The 21296-nt window shown below is 47.3% G+C and overlaps 1 protein-coding gene across 3 annotated transcripts in view; it reads right to left on the bottom strand.

Moving 5' to 3' along the window:
- Positions 1-1092: 1092 nt before the first annotated feature.
- FHL1 (four and a half LIM domains 1) overlaps positions 1093-21296 on the bottom strand; it is a 64859-nt gene continuing 44655 nt past the window's right edge. For 2 of the 3 annotated variants that reach the window (XM_038417499.2, XM_038417498.2), the window contains exons 2-6: positions 9011-9192; positions 7305-7482; positions 5588-5757; positions 4750-4936; positions 1093-2150 (exon numbers count right to left, since the gene is read on the bottom strand). In XM_038417499.2, the coding sequence (XP_038273427.1) occupies positions 1996-2150; positions 4750-4936; positions 5588-5757; positions 7305-7482; positions 9011-9166 (846 nt within the window). In that variant the 5' untranslated portion in view covers positions 9167-9192 and the 3' untranslated portion in view covers positions 1093-1995. Of the gene's footprint in view, positions 2151-4749; positions 4937-5587; positions 5758-7304; positions 7483-9010; positions 9193-19150; positions 19374-21296 lie in introns of those variants that run through there. The other variant, XM_043492120.1, reaches the window with a different exon arrangement.

Consider the following 21296-nt stretch of genomic DNA (forward strand, 5'->3'; position numbering starts at 1 on the left):
CCATAAGGCAGAGGTCCCCAAAGTGGGAGGGTGGGGAAGGTGCAGCTGGGGCCTAGGCCAGCCCCCACAGGGGCTGGGGAGGGAGCAGCACCCAGCTCCACTCCTGGGCCTGGCTTCGGCTCTGCTCCTGGTCCCTCCTGTAGCTGTGGTCCCTGCCTCAATCCTCTTTTCCACCAAATGCATCCGATGAAGTGAGCTGTAGCTCACGAAAGCTTATGCTCTAATAAATTTGTTAGTCTCTAAGGTGCCACGGGTACTCCTTTTCTTTTTAAATTAATCTGGTAAATTCTGAGGTCTACTCTATGAAAGACAAAATTCAGTGAGCATTATCGTTGCTGTGAAATTGAAAAAAGTTTCAAGAAATTGAGTATTTCAGGGCCATAGATCTTTCATTTTGTTCAAAGATCAAAGGTGCCATAGAATAGCTCTCCAGACCTCCAAAAAACATTGAAATTAAAGAAACACTAATTGTGCTCTGGTTTAATACCTTGCCTCTGTTAACATTGATTATGCTGCTCAATAAAGGCAATGGTTTGAGCTTTGAATAAGGTCCTGTAGAAGAGCATAGAGAATAACAAAGTATTCTTTTGGACTCTAGCAGAGGAGGGAATAGTCATACCCCATCCCTGTGTGCGTGAGGTACTGCTCAGCTCCGTCTCATCTCCCTACTATAGCGGTCATCCTCAAAACCTTGTGTGTGTTGTATGACCTTCTATCCCCCTGTCCCTGCCCTGAATCACAAGGGGAATTCAGGGAGTTGAGATGGCTTAATGTTGCTCAGGCCGCTCCATTTATTTAAAAATAGATTGCATCTGGAAGAGGGATTTCAGAGGAACAGACACCAATTTTAGGTTAATTTTCCAGTAACTATACAGTATGTTGGCCACACGCACATTTAAATACACTCTTGGCACTGTAGGGGTTGGCACTCAGTGTTAAGTGCAATGGGGGGAAGGAGGGGTCCTCAAAATAAGCAAGTTCAGTTGTGCAGTGTAATGGGGAAGGGGGGAGGGTCTTAGTGACTTTGACACACCTTGATATTTGTTTCCTACAGAAACTAGTGAAGAGACACAATCGTCCAGACTTCATGAATCCAAACAAGCATTAATCCAATTTTTATTAGATCTTAAAATAACGTGTTGTCATGGTAGGAGAGCTGTCCTACAATGTTTTAAAAATGCATATACATTCATTGTATGTTACGCTTCAAAGAATAACTTCTTGAAGGTGGTGAATTAGTAAACCAGGTGTAGACAGCATAATTTAAAGTAAAAAAGCTGGTAAGCAAAACCCTCTGACAAGCCAATTTAAAATCAGGATTAAACCTTAAGTTAAAATGGCCATAAATCTGTTTTAGCATTCTCCCTAGCTAAACCACAGGAGCAAAGCATTATAAACAAAGCCATGCCATATATTTGCTATAATTTGCTTTATATGGTAGTATAAGCAAAGGCATTAATGGTCAGTTGCTACTAACGGCATGCCTGTATATAAAGTACTCATGAATGTATAATTGCGAAGCACCGTATCTATGATCCTGGCTGTGATCTTTACGTCGTCTTACTGATGGGGGGGTTGTTGTTTCTTTTGGTTTCAGTGGGTGCAAAGCGTTGTCTGTTCCTTGTCAAAAACCACTTCATTAAGTGTCAGGCTTCAACTTAAGTTACAAAATCAGCATTTTTTGTTTTACTTTGTGCGAATCATCATGCAGAAGAGGTGATATTTAAGGACCTAAAATTCTGGCACCTCAAGCTTTTGTGTTAATTGTCATGAAAGCAAAGTTAGTTTTGCAGTTGAGTAAGTTTTGTTGCTGCAGAACCTTAAAATCTAAAACCAAACGAGCTGAAATATGTTGGGGCAGGAGGTCTGAACCATTCTGTAAAATGGAAGAAGATAGGGTTTACTGTGCAAGCTCCTTTAGTAAGCCCTTCTGAAGCAGCTCAGATACAAGAGCAAGGCTCCAATCCATTTTACAGCAAAGGCTGAGGCTGCTCCTTACAGTCTATGGGGACAGTCAGCACAGTAAATTTGCTCATTATGATAGACAAAGCGCCTGTTAGCCAAAGGACGGGAACACTTGGTACACTTGAAACAATAATCATGCCAGGATTGGCCTTCATGGCTGACCACAGTGGATCCTTTTCCAAATCCTATTTAGAAAGATAGAGGGAGTTATTACAGAAGGTAATTAATAACATTCCTATTAACAAAGAACAAGTTACTTTTTGTTGAAGTCTATTGACTTACAGAAAGAATAGAGTAGTTGGTTGCTTTCCTAGAAAGAACAATGTTCCCACACCTGTATAAAATCCACCAGACCTATCAAGAGCTGGACTTGGTCTTAGATGCCCTGCTCTGCTCTATCTTGTCTACCACAGCAAACCATTTCAAACTCTGCTGGTAAGGGACTGGTGAAAACCCCAGCAGTTAGAATGCAGCTCTTTTGGTGCATTCAGACCCCTTTAAGTTTCAGCAACATCTCTCTGCCCATGTTGTCTTGACAACTTCCATTTTTAAACCTGGTTTGTTTCAAAATTTAAAAAAAAAAATCATTTTCTCCCAGAGGGGTTTCCCAGACCACTTAAGCCTCGTAGGAATGCACTTAGGGTCTGATTCTGATCTTGCTTCAAGTGGCTTAGTCCCACCTCCTCTAGCACTGGTCTCCGGTCCACAGTTTTGCCAATCCTGCAGTGACAAGCCTTTTCTTCTGTGGGTCCTGCCCTCTAAACCCAGCCTTCCTCCAGCTCTTTCCAATCTCCCTGTAAAACAGCTTTTAATACGTGTGCTACTCCTGCAGGAATTCTTCACAAAAAAAATAAAAATTCTACACACACTATTTTTAAATTCTGCATATTTTTTGTCAAAATGTAATATAATCAAGCTGGTTTCAATTATTTTGGTAATTTATTTAAACTATAATACAATGGATGGAGAATGGGAGTGGGGAGCATTGGAGGAAATCACCAAACCTCCTTTGTCTAATAGTAATGTAGCTAGGTTTGATCCTTTATTTCTAGTTATTAGTCAACAAATATATGGAGCCATATGCTCAGTGTTACATCATAGGCAATTGAAGAGCAAGTGAGGGCTGGGGTCTTAAACTCACAATTTATAGTGGCTCTTGACCATCTCCAAAAAGGTCCGTAGCAAATGTTCATGGAGAACGTTCTCATAGGAATTTTTTTCAGTCCAAAAATTTAGACTTGTTCTAATCACTAAAGCACCAGTAAGCATTTATAAGGCACACTGTCCTTTTACAATAAGGCTCCTTTACATCACTCTGGCAATGTAAAGGAGCCTTAAAATTTTTACAACTGTTTTATATGCCTGGGGGAATTCACTAACCAGGCAGGATGCTACACTCTGCTCCGCCCGAGAGAACAGAGCCTCCCCCACACCTATGTCTTCAGAAACACCCCAAAGCCCTGCCCCTTCACACCAAGTGTGCCATGCTAGCAAGCAAGAGGGACAGAGTGTCTGTCTTGCATGCATGACTGCCCAGCCCCGCCCCGACTAGCGATTAACATTTCTACCGGCCGCTTTGGGTGCTCAAACCAACCTGCCTGTACTGCCAGGGAATGGGTACATGACTGCTCTTGCGACTTCCCTGTCAGAAGTCATTTTTCTGCGGGGAAGCAAAGAAATCTGCGCAAGTGCAGTGACGTGCACAGTGATGTAGAATTCCCCCAGGAGTAACGTGCATACATACCGCCCGTTGCTTAATTTAAACTTAAGGAATTTGGAGACCGTAACTCTGATCCTCCTCAGCTGACTTAGTATTTAATACACCTTCCCAAACTCAGGCATCAATTATCCTGCTAACTGAGGCTGCTGGGAGCTCAGAACCAGCACATACAATGGAATTGCAGCTTAATTTACACAATTCTAATACTCTGACTTATGTCCTGCTTATGAACAAGTCTTAAGGCCTCCATCATGCTAGGTGCTGTACAATGTATTCAAGACATTCCCTGCCCCAGAGTTTGCAAGTGGATAAGGCAAGCAAGCAGGTGCAGTGAGGGAGATGGTAAAACCATAACAGGATGGGATCATAGCTACTGCCTGGCTAAAAATGTACACAGCTTGCTCCCTGGGTTGCCATTCTCAGGCTGCGGTTTTGTACATGCCCTGTGGGAGAGGGGAGCTGAAGAGGGATTTGGAGGATAAGCTGGTGGCTTTAGGGAAATAGTTATTTTCTACTAAATTCTATTCCTTTCTATGGATTTTTTTTTTGATCTATGACCTAGCAAATCCTATGACTGCTGTAAGAATGCTCCAAAAGCCATTCATGTCTTAGAATCATGAATGGGTTTTAGAATCATGTCTATACAATGTTTCTATGAGGGTTTTTGGAGTTAATGGAAATCATCCCCTGCTTTCCACTTCATTCCTATATCCAATTAGCCAGAGGGAAGCAAACTAGCATCATGTTCCAATTCTGCAGGACTAGGTCACCAGTTGTTACTTAAAACAGGTGTTACAATGTGTGTGATGTAGAACATCAGCAAGAAACCAAACTGTATCCATGTACCTGCCTTCTGTTTTCTTACTATAATTTATTACACCACTTTTAGCCCAAATGAAGGCTACCTGCTTCTATTTTAAGCCTGTTCTTCAGGAGATTGCTCTGGGGGTGGTCAGGGTGAAGGGGTGAGAAAGTGCCTGGACAAATCCATAAGAGGGAGGAAGGGCTGGATAAAACAACGCTGCCTCTGCTGAGTCTCAATATTCACTAATTGACCAACTTACCTGTAATGGGGTTCTTGCAGCCAACACACTTCTTGGCAACATGTGTCTTGTAGCAATCAACACAGTAGAACTGATCCTCCACAGCCGTGAAGCGTTTCCCGCCAATCTGCCTTGAGCAGCCAGTACAGATGAAGCACTCTGAATGCCAAGGCTGCTCCTGGTAAGTGATTCCTCCAGAAGTGATGGCCTAGGGCAGAAATGAACATAAGGGAAGCGTTATGCTGTAACCATCACTGCAAATCCTTACAGGTAAGACAACTGGGTTTCAGAACTGGGGTGAAGGAGCTTGCTACGGTTAGGTCTCGTGTGGGTTTGGGTTCCCATCTTCAAACAGCGACAGAAGGATTTCCCTTCTTTTGAGAGGTTTTTGCCTAAAAGACACCAGCACAAAGCTGGCTGAGTTTTCCTCTGTGCTGAACTCTATCGGCCAGGAACTTTGAGGAAAATTTCTCAGCCATTAGTGTTACACATATTGTACAGCATTGGTTGTTTACAGTACCAGCTTTGCACTAATGATTCCAGTATTATCAGCAAGCAACAGCTGTTAACTTTTTAGCAGTGGAAGTGAAGATGTTGTTTGCTTTACTTCATTCGTTATGCAGGGAAGCTTTCCTTTTGATGAAGGAGTAAAGAGACTAAGCCCAAATTCCTTTGCTTAAATACTGGGGTCTGGAAAAACTATGACAACTACAGTGAAATCTTTGCTCAATCTGATGTTTTTCTCAATTTAAAAAAAAGGTTAAGATTAGTCCAGCTTGTTCTCCTGCTCCTCTGCTCAACTCAATGCTCCCATAGGCAAAGGGCCCCTTCCCAACCCAAGAACTGCATGGTGACTTACATTCTTGCACTTAACACACAGCTTGGCAAACTTATGTTCATGGCAAGAGACACAGTAGATATCCTCTCCTTTGGGGAAGAAGCTGCCTGTTCCTATCACTTGCTTGCACTGGCTGCAGGTGAAGCATTCCTTGTGCCAGAATGACTTCTTGTATTCAACATTTTGGTCTCCTGCAACAGAAAGCAACAGGTTGCTGGCACAGGAATTTGTGCAGCCCACCTGGGTCACTATTAATGCTTTCAGGGCCATTACTGCATGAACACTCATGCAGCTAACAGAATGTTGGGAATCATTAATAAAGGAATAGATAAGACAGAAAATATCATATTGCCTCTATACATATCCATCGTATGCCCACATCTTGAATATTGCATGTAGATGTGGTTGCCCCATCTCAAAAAAGATGCATTGGAATTGGAAACGGTACACAAAAATTATTAGGGGCATGGAACATCTTGCATATGAGGTACTGAGACTTTTCATCTTGGACAAGAGATGACTAAGGGGCAATACAGTAGAGGTCTATAAAATCATGACTGTTGTGGAGGAAGTAAATAAGGAAGTGGGTATTTACTCATAACTCAAGAATTAGGGGGTCACCAAATGAAATTAATAGGCAACAGGTTTAAAACAAACAAAAGGGAATATTTCTTCACACAATGCTAGAGGATGTGAAAGCCAAGACTATAACAGGGTTCAAAAAAAGAACTAGATAAACTCATGGAGGATAGATCCATCAGTGGCTATTAGCCAGGATGTGCAGGGATGCAAAACCATGCTCTAAAGCAGGGGTTGGCAACTTTCGTCATGGGGCCCATCAGGGTAATCTGCTGGCGGGCTTTGGGACATTTTGTTTACATTGACTGTCCGCAGGCATGGCCCCCAGTGGCCGCAGTTCACCATTCCCAGCCAATGGGAGGTGCAGGAAGTGGCGGGATCGGGCCGCCACAATGTGGATTGGGACACATCTGGCCAGCAAAGTTCAGCATCGACCAGGCTGAGTTCTTGAAAATGTGGGCTCTGGTTCTGCTGCCTAAATGGAAGCTGAGCGCGTGCCAAAATCCTGGCTCTAGTGCTCTCCTCCAGGGAGCCGTTTTTGTTTTTCAGGGACCAGGGTTAAAAACCAAGTGCGAGGGTACAGTATAAGCACAAGGCTAAATCACAGAAAGAAAAAGGCAAGGGCTTATGTTTAATTAGACAGTGTAAAGCGGGAACTAGCTAGGCAAGTGACAGTCACCCTGGTCCTTGAGCACAGGCTTGCCTAGCTCCTGACTGTGGGGCAGGGGGAGCGATCCAAAAAAAAGGCACCACCCGCTGTGGCACTTTTACTCACCCAGCGGCACTTTTTTTGATCGCTCCCCCTATTCCCTCCACCTGGCTACGCAGCTGCTGTGGGGTTAGGCCACGCCATGGTTCTAGGTGTTTTCAGGAGCAGGTCCATCTTCCTAAGCAAGTCAGCCTGGTGCACGGCCATTAGCTGCTGCCTTCCATGGTTTGGCAAGACCCTGGTAGTTTGTGCTGGATAGGACCCCTAGTCAGCAGTCAGAGTTAGATAAGGGGACCAGCTAACAAGTGTCAAAATTGGGATAGGAGGTGGGGGTAATAGATGCCTGTATAAGACAAAGTCCAAAATATCAGGACTGTCTCTACAAAAATCAGGATATCTGTTTACCCTAGATTTGGACTATACACCGAGCTGGGTGACCAGCAGCAGTACCTGCAATAATAGCTTTGAAACAGCCTTTGCATTTGTTTGCACCCTCAGTGGCACTACAGCTGCTGCACCAAACTTTATTGTTTTCCTTTAGCATGAAGGGCTCGTTAACCAGAGACGTGTAGCACTTAAAACAGCGGAAGCAGTTATCGTGCCAGTAACGGTTTTTGAAATGCAGCTCCTAGGAACAACGAGAACAAAAACGCATCATTGTACAGTGCCATAAACCCCCCACATCTCCTAAAGCATGAACATTATAATGACAAGATTTCACAATACTATAGCACCTTTTCACTCCAAGTATGTTCCCACTTTATCTACCAACACACACACGTGTCTAGCAGGACTCAATGCAGCTAGCTCGGGTGGAGGACAGCAGCCAACCAGGCACCAAACAGCACACCAATGGAAGAACAGGAAATATTGGTCATGGACACCAGGATAATATTGGATTCTTTAATGGCAATCGTAATATATAGGCGCTTGGTTTTTAAGTTCTCATTTGAAAGGTCCACAGGGGGTAGACTGCCCGGTACTTAATTTATTCTCTCTGAAGCACTGAGTTGGGCCTGGCACACGTTGAAGCTAGGTTCCAATGAGGGAAGGTGTTTCAAACCCAGTGCAATATACGCCGCTTTGAGAGTGCGTGGTCTAGGGTTCCTTGGGCCTTTGCTGTCGCCAGGCTCCCTGCAGTCGGAGGGGAGCTGGACTCCACTCCTAGTAAAATTCTAAATGAGGCCTAAATCACAAAAAAGCATTTGATTTACTAGCACTGCCTTAAAAAGGAATGTGGGCTGCTAAGCTTCCTTGCTAACACAAGGTTATTCTGTGCAAACCCCAGAAATAGTTGTTGTTGGGCAAATGGTGACATTTTGCCTGGGCTAAATGTGGGAAAAGCGTCCGCTGTGCAGTTTTGCCCTTTTTCACTGCACACACTTGCCAAAGAAACAGTTACATTTAGCCCATGCCCATCTTACTAGAACCTTGGAGTTCCCAGAAAGCTTCCCCAAATGGCAGCAGAAGGCCGGAGCTGATTGACACAAGATGAACACATGGCCCATAACAGTTTTTCAAATAAAAGTTTCAGGAAACTACAGCTGAAAGTTGTGTGTGGGGAATGGACTTTCAGCCTGATGTTAACAGATCTTCTAGCCCTTGGTCATCTATCACCACCTACGCTGTCCCTCCAGAAGCCTGAGCCTCTTTCTCCACGTCCACTCATGTTACATGCCTTGTACCTAGCCTCTCATCCCCACTCTGTCCAAAAGGATGTATCAAGTCTGCTCCACCAACTCACCTCCCTCCTCCCCATGCTGCGCCCTTTGCCCACTCCCAGGCTTGTCCCTTCATTTCAAATCACCCCTGGTGCTGGAAATGACCTCCCAGGTATTGTTCTCGAAGTGCCTTCCATCACTCTGGTACTAATCCTCGGAAGGCTTTCCTGCGCCACACCATGATCTCTGCACTGCCAGCACCGTTCCTCCTGCAATAGCACTGACCCCCTTCCAAACCACGGCTGCCAACCCCCCAACCCCCACTTTATTTTAAAAGGTCAGAAAGTGAAAAAAAGTCAAAGAGGGGCAATCAAACTGCCTACCAGCTGTCCCGAGTACAGTGACCGCCTCACACCACAATCCAGTGGGAAGCCACTGGCCACTACTTTGAGAATGTACTGCCATAGGGATCGTGCGGGCAGCAGCCCATTGTACCTTGGAGTCAGCGCCAATGGGTTTCTTGCACTCGATGCAGGTGTTGGCACAAAATTTTTCAAAGCACTTCACACAGCAGTGGCGGCCCTCCTTCTGCACATACTTCTTCCCGTGCAGCGGGTCGCGGCAGTAGTGGCAATCAAAGCGCTCCGACATGGTGCCCACGGTGTAACTGCTGGGCCCTGCGGGGGGGAAAGGAGTGTAAATTGTACTCAAAGAGCCATTCCAACACACCTCTGACACTCCTGTCATAGTGCTGGACTTTGGCTGCCCACTTCTACGTGACAACCTATCATGTGACAGCAGGATTTGTGGTGCCAGGGGCATGCACGCCAGCAAGGCTAAATGTGATACAGCAGCAATTTCACCACAAGCAAAGTTCTTCAAGGGCATTTTTTTATGGCAGGTGGGACAGAGCTTACATGTCGGGGGCCAGCTGCTCTGCATGAACACTGACCTAGACAGCACAAAATAGCCAGGTCTATCCATATTTTGGGAGCGTCTTCAACCAGCAGCGGTTCATGGCTGGGCTTTGCCAAGCAGCTGACTCATGGAAAGCATGACAGGTCCTCGTGCCTGGCTCACAGCCTCTTCCCACAACTGTCCTCCTCAACGTTTTACAGGCAATGGGCCATCAGGATTGTGAGGTGCCTAGTGCATTATACTCAACAGTTACTTAAACCACACCCCAATATTTCTTACGCACCCATCATCACAAGCAAACGCTTCTGTGAGCCGTGCAGTCAGCAGTGACACAGCGCACACAATCAGCCACAGACGTCGTACGTAAAAGAAAATGTTCGTTATGTTCCAAACAGGGTTTCTAAGAGCAATGATTGCTGCAAAGTCTGCACGCGTCCCTTCACAGATGCAGGACATTGCATACTCAGAGGTGCCACTATCGCTTCGCTGCTTTTCCCTTGCCTGGCCCTTGGGCCACAGCCATGACATCAATGGCCTCCCTGGTGATGCCAGGTTTTAAAAGTGTGTAGGTGTGTGCAGGTGTATTTCTGCAGTCCTGGTAAGGTCTTGAGACCCATGAACATCTGTCTCTTTCACACACACACTCCTCTCACCTCAGGGCAATCTTTATTCATATCACAGTTACCGTGTTCCTGAGGGAACATTGGCACACTTACCCTCGGTTGCCACCAGAGGGCATCTCATACCATGCCTATGACATGTGTGATACCGTCACAAGCAGGCCCGTGTGCCCTACTGGGTGTCAAGGAGCTACTGACCCTCCCCCCATTGTTAACGATGGGTTTGCACACGGGGCGGATTAAGATTTCCTGGGGCACTAGGCCAGAGCAAGTGGGGGCCCCTTCCGCCCCTGCCACCTGTGGCGCTCACCCACAGCTCCACCCTTTTCTGCCCCTTCACCGGGGCCTGGTCCCTGTTCCATGCAGGGTTCTCCCCCATTCTGCCCACCCCACAACCCGTTTGCACCTTTCTACACTCTGCCCACCCACTGCAGCCCCCCACGACTGGAAACTCCGTCCCTGCACCACAGCCCCGGGTTGCAGCAGGGAGTGAGAGCTTCTCCAGTCCTAGGCCACTGCAGAGGTCCAGGTGCTGGGGCTGCCCCTGCAACCCTTGCACTTTTGCAGGGCATCGGGGTTGGGGGGGGTGCTCTGTGGGGGCTTCCCCTATCCCCCGGCTTCTGCCAGGGACAGGGTCGGGGGCACGTGGGCTTCCCCGGCCCGCACCTGCCCGGCAGCAGAAACCAGGCCTCCCCCCTTTCCCCCCCCAGTTGGCCTGGGCCCTTGTGCACCACCCTGTGGCTAATCTGCCAGTGTTTGCATCTGCTCCAAAATTTGAATTTTTGTCAGTGGTAGCAGAATCCCAAAACTGTGTTTAAACTTCAGATTTATATTTGAGCTTTGGGGCATGGGTGGGGCGGGGGACTAAGTTTAAACCAATAAAAGAAAGGTCAGTGCAGCTTTGCCTGCCCGGCAGTCCTTGCACACAAGAGTACGTCACTCACAGTAACCTGAATTTACACATATTGAGTCCTACAGATTGTACCTGGTAATTTAAGAATTAAAGGAGATCTTCACAATTTAACAATGAAAAGTGAGTGAAAAAAACACTTTGATCAGCTCCCTCCTACATTTTAGATCACCCTCCAAGAGTTGGATGGGATGTGTGAGAGGTAGGATGGCTTGGCATTAAGACACAGGAGCGGGCGTCAGGAGATCTGAATTAATTCCTGGCTCTGTCATTATTTCAATGAGGATTTGAGCAAGGAGTGCATGTACAGAGGCTGGAAATCCTATAATTGCAATGCAGAGAAAGCATCAATATTTGCACGTGCATCAATAATACAAGAGCACAAAACTTGGGCCCACAAATGGGGACAGCAGCCAGGCCTCAGTCCAGACAAAAATGGAAACCTTTGTGTCGCTACATCTCAGTTTGTCCATCTGTAAAATGAGACTAATACAGACAGGCAAAAGTCTCCACACACCGTTTCTCTGGGAAAGCAATTCTTTGATGAGTCCAACATCAGTTTTTCCCTTATCATCATGATAAAAGGAGGGCGAGTAGATTTTTTTTTTCGCATGAGCAAGAATAGTTTCATCTCAAGATGGGGTAATTAGACTTAATCACCTTACAGGGTGAATTAAATCCTGGTTGCAACGCACCCTTGGATGGAAGGTGACATAGAGGGACCTCCCTCTAGCTAATCAAAATCCAAGCAAAACAGAGAATTTGATACTTTCATACAATTACGGCCTGCAGCTGTGCTGTCAGAGACTTCTGTGCTGGGTACCTGAGTATGTTTCCAACTGCACCCTGCATTGGTCTTAGGTTTAACATGAAGAAAAAATAAGAGAGAAATTGCCCTAAATTAAAGGAAACTTCCTGCCAACATGGCTCTGCTAACATGTGACTGCTTCCCCTCTGTCTTTTCAGGGGTCCAGCAATAGAAATCTGGCTAGCTTACATTTTGAACCTGGCCCCAGCCTTTCAGGAGGCAGATGTGATGCTCTCATGGCTCTGTAGAATTTTCTACTGGAAGTAACGTTTGCCAGCTGAGCTGCACCTTGTCTGGGAGTCAGGGATCACCCGCCACAGACATCCAACCCTGCCTGGCAGGGTCCCTGCTCAGTAACCCAAGGACAATTTCTGTTCCCGTTCCCTATACTTATCCACAGATAGGAGCCAGGGAAGGTTCCTGTCACCATGACATATAAGCATCTGCACTGAGACACAATTCCCTGCAGTCATGTGTCCAGGGTCAGCAGGGGTGTATGTGAAAATTCCTCCCAAAACAATTGGTCTTCTGGCCGTGGGGATGTAAAACCGTCTTTGCTAATTTATCCTGACAGACTGCTTCCCTCAGTTACACTCAGCTGCATTTTTTCAGTTTACTGTAATGAAAGTAAACAAGAACTTTCCTCCTCGGCAATAGCTGGACAGAGAGAGGAAGCTGAGTCCTGTCAACAGAAAACGCCAAGAGGAAATTCAATTATTGGCTCTTGATAGCCCTAAAGCAGGGGACAGCAGGAAAACAGAATTAGATTAGACATGGTAAATGGTACTTGCTTCCTGTTGTTGTTGACCGAAGTCTGTTCTCTCTGTCTCTTCAGCTCCCCACATGCTGCTTTCCAGGGGCCATGAAGAGCATGTTACGGGGGGAAATACTCAGAGAGAGAGAAAAATGCTGCACCCAAGCACTTGGCACTAACCCTCCCCCCCGCCCCCCGTGGAGTTCAGCCACATTACTCAGGATGGGGCTCCAGAAGCCCTTTGGGGGTAAGGATGGCCCTGGGGCTAGGTCACTAGCCTGGGACTCTGGTGCAATGCCCAGCTCAAACACAGCTTCCCTGCTTGCCCTTGGGGAAGTTCCTGTCTGCTGTGCTTTGGTTCCCTCTCTGTACCACGGGAGGGATAGCATTGCCCTATCTCACAGGACAAATAGACCAAAGGTTGTGAAGTGTTTAGACAGTATGGAAGTGGGGGCCGTACCAGTACCTGAGCGAGTGCACAAAGGACGTTCTAGCCATCACCGGCCAAACAGAGCTGTGCCCCTTGTGGGTGGCGACAGCTAGTGAAGAACAACTGTCAGTGCCTCTGTCAGAGAAACAAACCTTCCGAACTCCAGCAGCCCGCCTCTTCTCAAAGAGCAGCAGCCACGGGGGCAAAGAACTTCTCCGCAAAACACCTGTCTCTAACCTGCCGCTCCCAGGTACAGCCACTGCGGCAGCCTCGCTCCCCATGGAACAGGGATGCTTGCGAACAGGCACGGCCTGGGGCCAGCCCTAGCGGTACCGAGCAACGCCCTTCTCTGGGCAATGGATGGCAGCATGGGCTGCTCACGCTGCTTGAGCTTGCTGCAGACTTCCACGCAGTCGTGGTACTTCCGGCATGGACCAATGGACAGGGCACCGGGCTGGTGCTCAGCAGACCTGTGTTCGGTGCCTGGCTCTGACAATGATTTGCTGTGTGAGATCAAGCAAGTCACTTCACCTCTCTGTGCTTGCGTCCCCTCCCGTCACTTGTCTGTACAGACCAGAAGCTCTTTGGGGTAGGGACTTGCTATTTGTTTATACGGTGCCTCGGACAGTGGGGCCTGACCTCAGTTTGGATCTCTATATAATATAGAGATCAACACCGTCACTGGAGCAGAAGAGGGAGCATCATTCCTCTGCAACCCAGCAAAGGGCAATGGGTTTCTGTGCCTCTCCCCCAAAGGAACGCACCTTCTGCTGAGTCTCAAGGGACCTGTCTTATTCCCACTCTACTATCCACCACTCCACACAGACAGCCAAGTGCCTGGGCTCCACTGCCAACAATGTGCCAGCTACACCCAGCTCTATCTCCCCTTCCACAGTTGCCACCAACCATCACAAGGATGTCGTGATGCCTGCAAGAGCCCAGCCTCTGGGTGAAGAGCAGGCAGCTCAAATGAAACCCGAACAAGCCCCCTGTGATCTAGCTGCAAGAGGGAATACTTCAAAAAACAAGCTGGGACGCGGCATCATTTCCTCCCCCGCTTCCATCAAAGGCAGATGTCACTCATCGCCCGTGTGGTGCAAAGCCTCAGGGGCCTGCTCAGTTCTTGGCTGGGGACTTGATCCTGCAGCGTGCTGCTCTCTCTGGCCACGATTCAGCAAAGCGTTCTGGCACATGCTACACCCGAGGTTAAGGCAAGGGCTCTGCTAGATCAGGGCTACGGTGCTCAGCATCTGCAGGACTGAGCCCTAAACCATGAAGGCGAGGTAGTGTAAATAGTGCATAAATGGTCTTCCATCTCCAGCTCCTTGGAAATCACCCCTTCCAGCCAGGCAAGAACCTGACCACTGCGGGGCACATGTTCATCACTTCCTGGGCTCACACCACCTGGGGCTGAATGTGGAAGCAACGCCCAGGCTCCAGCTAGTGCAAAATGTGGCTGCTTGCCTCCTCCATGGGAAAAGCCACCAGGAGCATATTACCCTTGTGCTGCAACCCCTCTGGTGGTGGTTCCCATCCTGCTTGTGTTGTCAGGTCAGGGCACTTTGTCAGGCATCACATCAGTCATTGCCGTGCCATCCGTGCCCACGGGGACAACGCCTCTTTCAAAGGTCCCAGGAGACACGTGCAGGCCAGACACAGTGTTCTTGGTGGTGGGAGGACAGAGGAAGTTGGACTGATTCAGAATCTGAGCAGGTTTAGGGCATGTGGTGAAATCCCCTTCTTTGAGAAAGCTCTCCCACCATCCCTCAGAAAGACAGCAGAGGGAAAAGGGAAATAATGGATGTATATCCCAAGTGGCACCTCCTTGTAAATATGCCCTGACATTGGTCAGAGCCTAAATTAAAGACCTAAACTGAGCCCTAACCTGGGAGGCAGAGTGTCTGGCACCTTCCTCTGAGCACTTGATCCCTGCTGGAGACAGGATACTGGATTAGATGGCCCCCAGGTCTGATCCAGCCTGGGTGTTCCTAAGTTCTTACCAGGGAAGAGAGACTCCATGAAGTCCATTAGAGAATGTCTACACCGCAGCTAGGAGCAAGCCTCCCAGGCTGGGTCCTCTGATTGGTGCTAGCAGGATTCACACTCGCACACTAAAAATCGCTCAGCAGATGCTATGGCTTGGGTGGGAGCTTGGGCTCTCAGGTCTGGGTGGGGGGCTTGACAGCCCGAGCTCAGCCCAAGCCACAAAGTCAAGGCAATATCTACAGCACACTAGCATGACCTCTGCTAGCACACGTCCCTGAACCTGGGACGTCCCATACGCAATGTAGACAGAGCCTTAGAGACCCCACTATGCAGCTCTACTTTGCCCAGGAAGCCCTTACATACGATGGTGATGGGCACCCTAGAAACCCTTAAGAGATTCAAGCTTTGATCCTGCTAATTTACCATACTCTGAAATTACCTCTTTGAAGAAAAAGGCACCAGATACTAGAAGTTTATATTAGCGCTCCCAGTGCCAATTCTGCCACAGATCATCTACTGAACCAATTCCAGTAGGATAGGGTTACATAATGTGCATAAATTCAAAGAAACGGAAACAGTGCCAGGCAAATGCATTGGCTGCTATTACTGTAGTGTACTGGGGTGAGCTCCACAGCCTTCTATTACTGCAGTGTAGTGTCAGACCTTCCTAGCCTGAGTTACCCTTTGAAAAACAGCAATTGGGCTTTTGATTGATGTTTTTGGTTGCACAGCCTGCCTTAACCCTTTGTCTCATGAAATTCAATGCCATGTGAAGGAACTGGGACAGGCTCTGCTTCCCTTATGGCTTCTTTGCTCCTATTCTGGGTCACAAACTGGGCCCACAGGGCTAGGTGGGTGCAGAAGAGGTAGGCAAACTTCTCAGATTGGTGCAAGCCTTCAAGGCAGTGGAGTTTCCAGGGCAATCAAGCAGCAGGAGTCCCTTTGATCCTGGCTATTTATTTCTGAAGTGCTCTGATAGCAGCAGACAACAGTGCTTTGACAGCTAGAGGACTTGTTTGTGCTCCTTTCTCTTTAGCCACTCGCCAGTCCCAAGCGACTGGTAAATTTCCAGTAATTGCACTATTAGAAATTACAAGCTAAGGGCTTGAATCCTGGTCTGCTGAGGTCAATGGGGGCATTGCCTTTGGTTTCAGTGGGAGCAGGAGCAGGCCCTAGCCATCAACATCAAATTAACACCAGCAGGTTGGTTGATCTGTTGTGTCTCATTAACTACAAACCAACTGGCAGCAAAAATTACTTTCCTCACCAAAGGAGACAAAGCAGTGTTGAAAGGAACGTTCCTTGGCTGCCAAGCTCCGGAAGGGCCTCTCTGGAGGTGAACCTGCTGTTTCCTTCATCCTCACCTGATGCTCCCTGCTTGAGCTCAGTGACTTGCCATGAGCCTCACATTTGTGTAGGTGACCATCGGGTCACGCTGGATTCAGTTTCTTCTGAAGTTACTAACATGGAAGGGGGAAGGGCGGGGGCTCGCACCCACTGATGCTGCCTCGGTTTTCAAGAGGAAGAAATCTCCTTTTTGTCTCCTGTTTGGTTTCTGGGCTTCTCCAGCTTTGGGTAACTCCCAAGTCACACCTGTGCAACCCCCACTGACCAATCTAGAACACACATGATCCAGGCGCACGCTCCACGTATTCCCCATCAGACAGCCCCTCTCGTGTTTGAGAGGGGAGGTGAGCGGGCGCACACCAAGAGATGGGCGTGGCACAGTGAGTCAGTGGCAGAGATTAGAAGACAGCGTCCACTGTCTCTGGTCTCTTTCCATTTTAACAAAATAAAGCCCAAGCAGCTGGGCGAACAGATTTCTTTTGGGACCCAGGCCAGTTTTCCTGTCTGGAAACACTGCCTTGCCAAGGTCAGAGGGACAATGCTCTCCTGCTGACAATGCAGCGTCGAGCCCATGCACATCCTGGAACTGAGCCAAGAGCCACATGTGTATCATTTTCGAAACATGCAAACCGATGAGAAATATGGGAACTATGTGGACAATGGCCAAATATGTACAGCCTTGTCAGCCGAACAGGATTTATTTGAAAGAAATTGAATTAAGCGCAGTCCAGGGCAGGCAGCATTGGAACATTTCTTCATCTTAGTTTTATGATCCCCTTGAGCAAGACGACATCACTACAAACCTATGGCCCTTCTTTGCAACCGCGTCGCTGCACCTGAATGCATCACGTGCAAACAACAGACAACAATGCTACCGTCCCAGCTTTAATGTCTGCAAAAGATAAACACAGCACCAAAAGCAAAGGAGCCAGCACACAACTCCTGCCAGATTCTAGCTACCAGAGGGTTCAATTTTTTGTAAATAGAGGGACTAATTATGACCTGGAGCATTCCCAATCTGAATATGGAGCACATCCCCTGTGCACACGCACACACACACACACACGAGCCCAGCCACCTCTGCAGAGCCATCCCTTCCCCTCCCAAACCCCTCACAGACCTCTCCGTGGAGGCCAAGTACACTCTAAGGGGATGGATTGAAAGCTAGAGGGGTCCAGAGGGGAAAATACACTGTCCACCTGCTATTCTTGCAAAGGGAAGGCGACGGCAGGGTTCAGCAGGAGAAGGGGTGCTGCCATGGAGCCAGCCATCCCCCCTCTGTGTGGAACTGGGCCGATCCCGAGGCCATATGACCTTTTCCACAGAGTCCCCAGTTCCCTAGGGGCCACTGTGGGCCGAGGGAGTCCCCAACAGCATAGCTCCAAGGCTGTCACGGAGCTGGTGGGCTCAGGGAGGAGGCACAGTGCCACAGCATGGATGACCTGACACCCCACCTCCACCCCGCCCCTTACTCATGGAGACTCAGCAGCAGCCGCAGCAGTTCATTATTTTGGAGAAGAGAAATTTGTAGCCCCTTAGTCACTTGCCCCTATTACAATCCCCACCACTGAACTTGCCCAAACTTCCAGGTACTTCAACCCTGACATGCCCCTGTTGTCTGGAAAGTAATCCCATGTCATCGATCGCAAACCCAACACTGGATATATGGAAATGTCAGGATTCCCCCTCTCTCCTGGTCTCTGTCTTCCTTCACCTGACTTTATTTCAGCATGCAGCTTTACAGAGTTGCATTACACAAGTTGCTCAGCAGCTCTCCAGTGTACAGTATGGACCAATGCCAGGGCAACGTGTATTCTATAGCAATGCAAAGTAGCTCTCCACACGTCAAAGCAAGCACTAATCAAGGGATACAATAACGTTACTGGTGCAGCACATACTTCAAGAGCAAGACAGTGTGGTGCATGTGTTCAAGCTTGAAATAACCTGAACGTATCTTCGTTGGATGTAACTGTTCTACAAGCTAATTTTTTCCTGACCATGGTGTCCAGATGAAGGGAGTTTGAGCAGCATTGTTTAACTTCAGAAGTATCACACATGCATCATCAGAATATATTGTGATCCATATTTTCCTTCAGCTTTACATATAAACCAGTCACTGAGGAAAGAAAATACTGATTGGGAAACTCTGAAGAAACAGGCACAAGCAACAACCAGACTTGAATGACTTTCCCACCTGGGCTGATCTCCATGAGGTGCGGTATAAACTAAGTGTGGGTGTGTGGGAGTGTGAACTGCCAGAGGAGGATTTACTGCATTACGTGCCAACTCCTTGAACTCCCTTGAGAGCCTCAAGTAATAACAAGAGTCCAAGATATCCCATGACACTTGTAATTCTCTTTTTGTTACTCTTCCAAGAGCTCAGACTTCACTGGGAGCAGCAGCACCGATTTTTCTAAAGCAGCTCCAGAAACTAACTCCATCTTAAGCAAGGGATTGAGTTCCCAGCAGCTCTGGCAATGCAGTGCCTTGACCTCACTCCCTGGTGAGCTGAGCTACCGCTGCAAGGCAGCAGGCCACACCAATGACCTTATCCCATGTCAGCAAATTGATGTGAAAACAAGTTACAATTCAGCTGTAAATCTACCTGACCAAAAAGGTGCCGATTAGCTGATTATGCAAAAAGAGCTTCTGCTCCTTTTCCAAAGCCACCCCTCAGTTCATACACACCAATCCTTTTCACCCCCTAGAATGTCTTAGGCACTGTGCTAAGCATGCCTCAACTTCCAGGGTGAGCTTTCTGTTTGGCTTTATGGTCAGTAATAATTCTACAATCTGGTAAACAACTCTATATTTCTTAATATGTTCTCTCGAAAGGACACAAAGCCAAAAAGCACTACTTACAATGTCGCTTGAAATTGGGTGCAAGGACGATTGCATTCATACAAATAAACACTGCTTAGAATGACACACTTGATCCAGCTCTATCTGCGAGCAATACACAATACACAGGGCTGAATAATCAACTTCTCTCTGTGAACATTAATTTCTAAACCCTTCTGCGAGGCCCTCCCTCTCCCCCCATACATAAGAACACTCGTTTTCCTGACTTTTGTGGCCTCCAGCTTGATTGGAATTCAGTTGGGCTATATAAAGCAATGATTTGCAGAACACATTTAACAAATGAAACTTAAGCATAACCGATAAGCAGAGCACTTTGCATAGGTTGTGTGTTAATGTCTCCAGGGAGCATGTACAAATGCGATAAAGCTTTATACAGGAACTCAAGGGCTGGGCTGTAAAAATGAATAGGGAAACTGTGCTTAAACTTTATTAACCTGTTTGCCACTTAAGAAGGAAGATGAGACCTTAACCTACTAACCTTCTATTGGTATGTTGATACATTACAGACATAGTCTCAGTTCTTTTATTGCCAGCTTCTGCTGATGGAAGAGACAAGCTTTCAAGCTTCACAGAGCTCTTCAGGAACAGTAGCCAAGCTCACCAGGGAGTGAGGTCTAGGCATTGCACTGCCAGAGCTGCTGGGAACTGAATCCCTAGCTCAAGAGGGAGTTTGTTTCTGGAGCTGCTTTAGGAAAATCAGTGCTGCTGCTCCCGGTGAAGACTGAGCTCTTGGAAGAGTAACAAAAAGGGGATTACAGGTGTCACTGGATATCTTGAACTACTGTTATAACTTGAGGCTCTCAAAGGAGGCTGTAGAAGAGCTCTGTGAAACTCAAAAGCTTCCACCAACAGCAGTTGGTCCAATAAAGGCTATTACCTCACCTGCCTTGTGTCTCTAATATCCTGGGACCAACACAGCTATAACAATACTGCAAACAGTATTCTCAGGTAGATGAGGGTGTCTTCTTTCAATCCTAGTGTAAATCAGTGAAGCTTCAGTGACCACAATGGAGCAAGGCTGATGTATGGCAGCTGAGGATCTGGCCCCAGGTGTTGGATCTCAGTCACTGTACTCTGAATCCCTTCATGCAATGCCATCTGGTCTGCTCTAAACCGCAAAGGTGCCAAATGACTACACTTAAAAAGAAGGACCCTTCCCTTAATCAGTCATGAGGCATGAAGTTAATCGCACCTCCTGTAAAAGGGGACTGCAGGCTGGTGGTGCGTACCCCTGGCAAACCGCAAAGAGAGAGAAATGGTTAAGGTTCACTTGTGCAAGGAGATTAGCCAAGAGCAGCGTTCTTCCATTTCAAAGCTTTAGTGTGTGTGCTCTCGCCCAGCACAATCTACAAGCTACTATGGGGATATATGAGAGGTGCTTTTATTAAGACATGGGCTACTGCAAGTTCCTCACACATTCTGCAATATCTATGCAGCCCCATCATCACAGGATCTGAGCACCTCACAAGTATAACAATGGACCCTCACAACACCTCTCTGGGTTAGGGAAGTGCTAGTAACTCAGGTTTACAGATGGGGATCTGAGGCAGAGTGACTGAGGCCATAATCCTGCAAACTCTTAACTTTCGACATGTGAGAAGCCCCACTGAAGTTAATGTGGCTCCTGAGATGTACAAGCACTTACAGGATTAGGGTCTAAGCTGCTTTCTCACAGTCACGCAGGGAATCTGTGGCAGAGCAGAAAACTGAAGCCAGATCTCTTGAATCCCACACCAGTGTCTCTTGTCCACAAGACCAATAAGAAGAACCTACCGTATGGTAACATTTGGCATTCTTGGAGCCGTATTCACTATTGAGGGTGTGTTTTAATAATAAATTGCTAGTTAACAAAATGTGAATGTCTTGCTAAAATCTAAATGAGACGAGTGGCTCTATTAACTCAGAGGTGCTTCAAGTGACGCCACCTACATTAATTTTTACTTTAATGAAAAAAGATTAGAAGGACCAATACTCCGTTCTGCAGGAATATTGTACACATATTACACAAAAGACACCTGAGAATCTGGGCATGGACAGGGCTACATTCCATACCTTTCCCCTATAATTTTGAAAGGATCTTTTATTCTCATCAAATTAACTCTTAAGGCCTGTGAACTCCACTTGTTCCATGTGTGCAGTTCAGATT

This window comes from Dermochelys coriacea, chromosome 9 (genome assembly GCF_009764565.3).
Source record: "Dermochelys coriacea isolate rDerCor1 chromosome 9, rDerCor1.pri.v4, whole genome shotgun sequence".
NCBI lineage: Eukaryota > Metazoa > Chordata > Testudines > Dermochelyidae > Dermochelys > Dermochelys coriacea.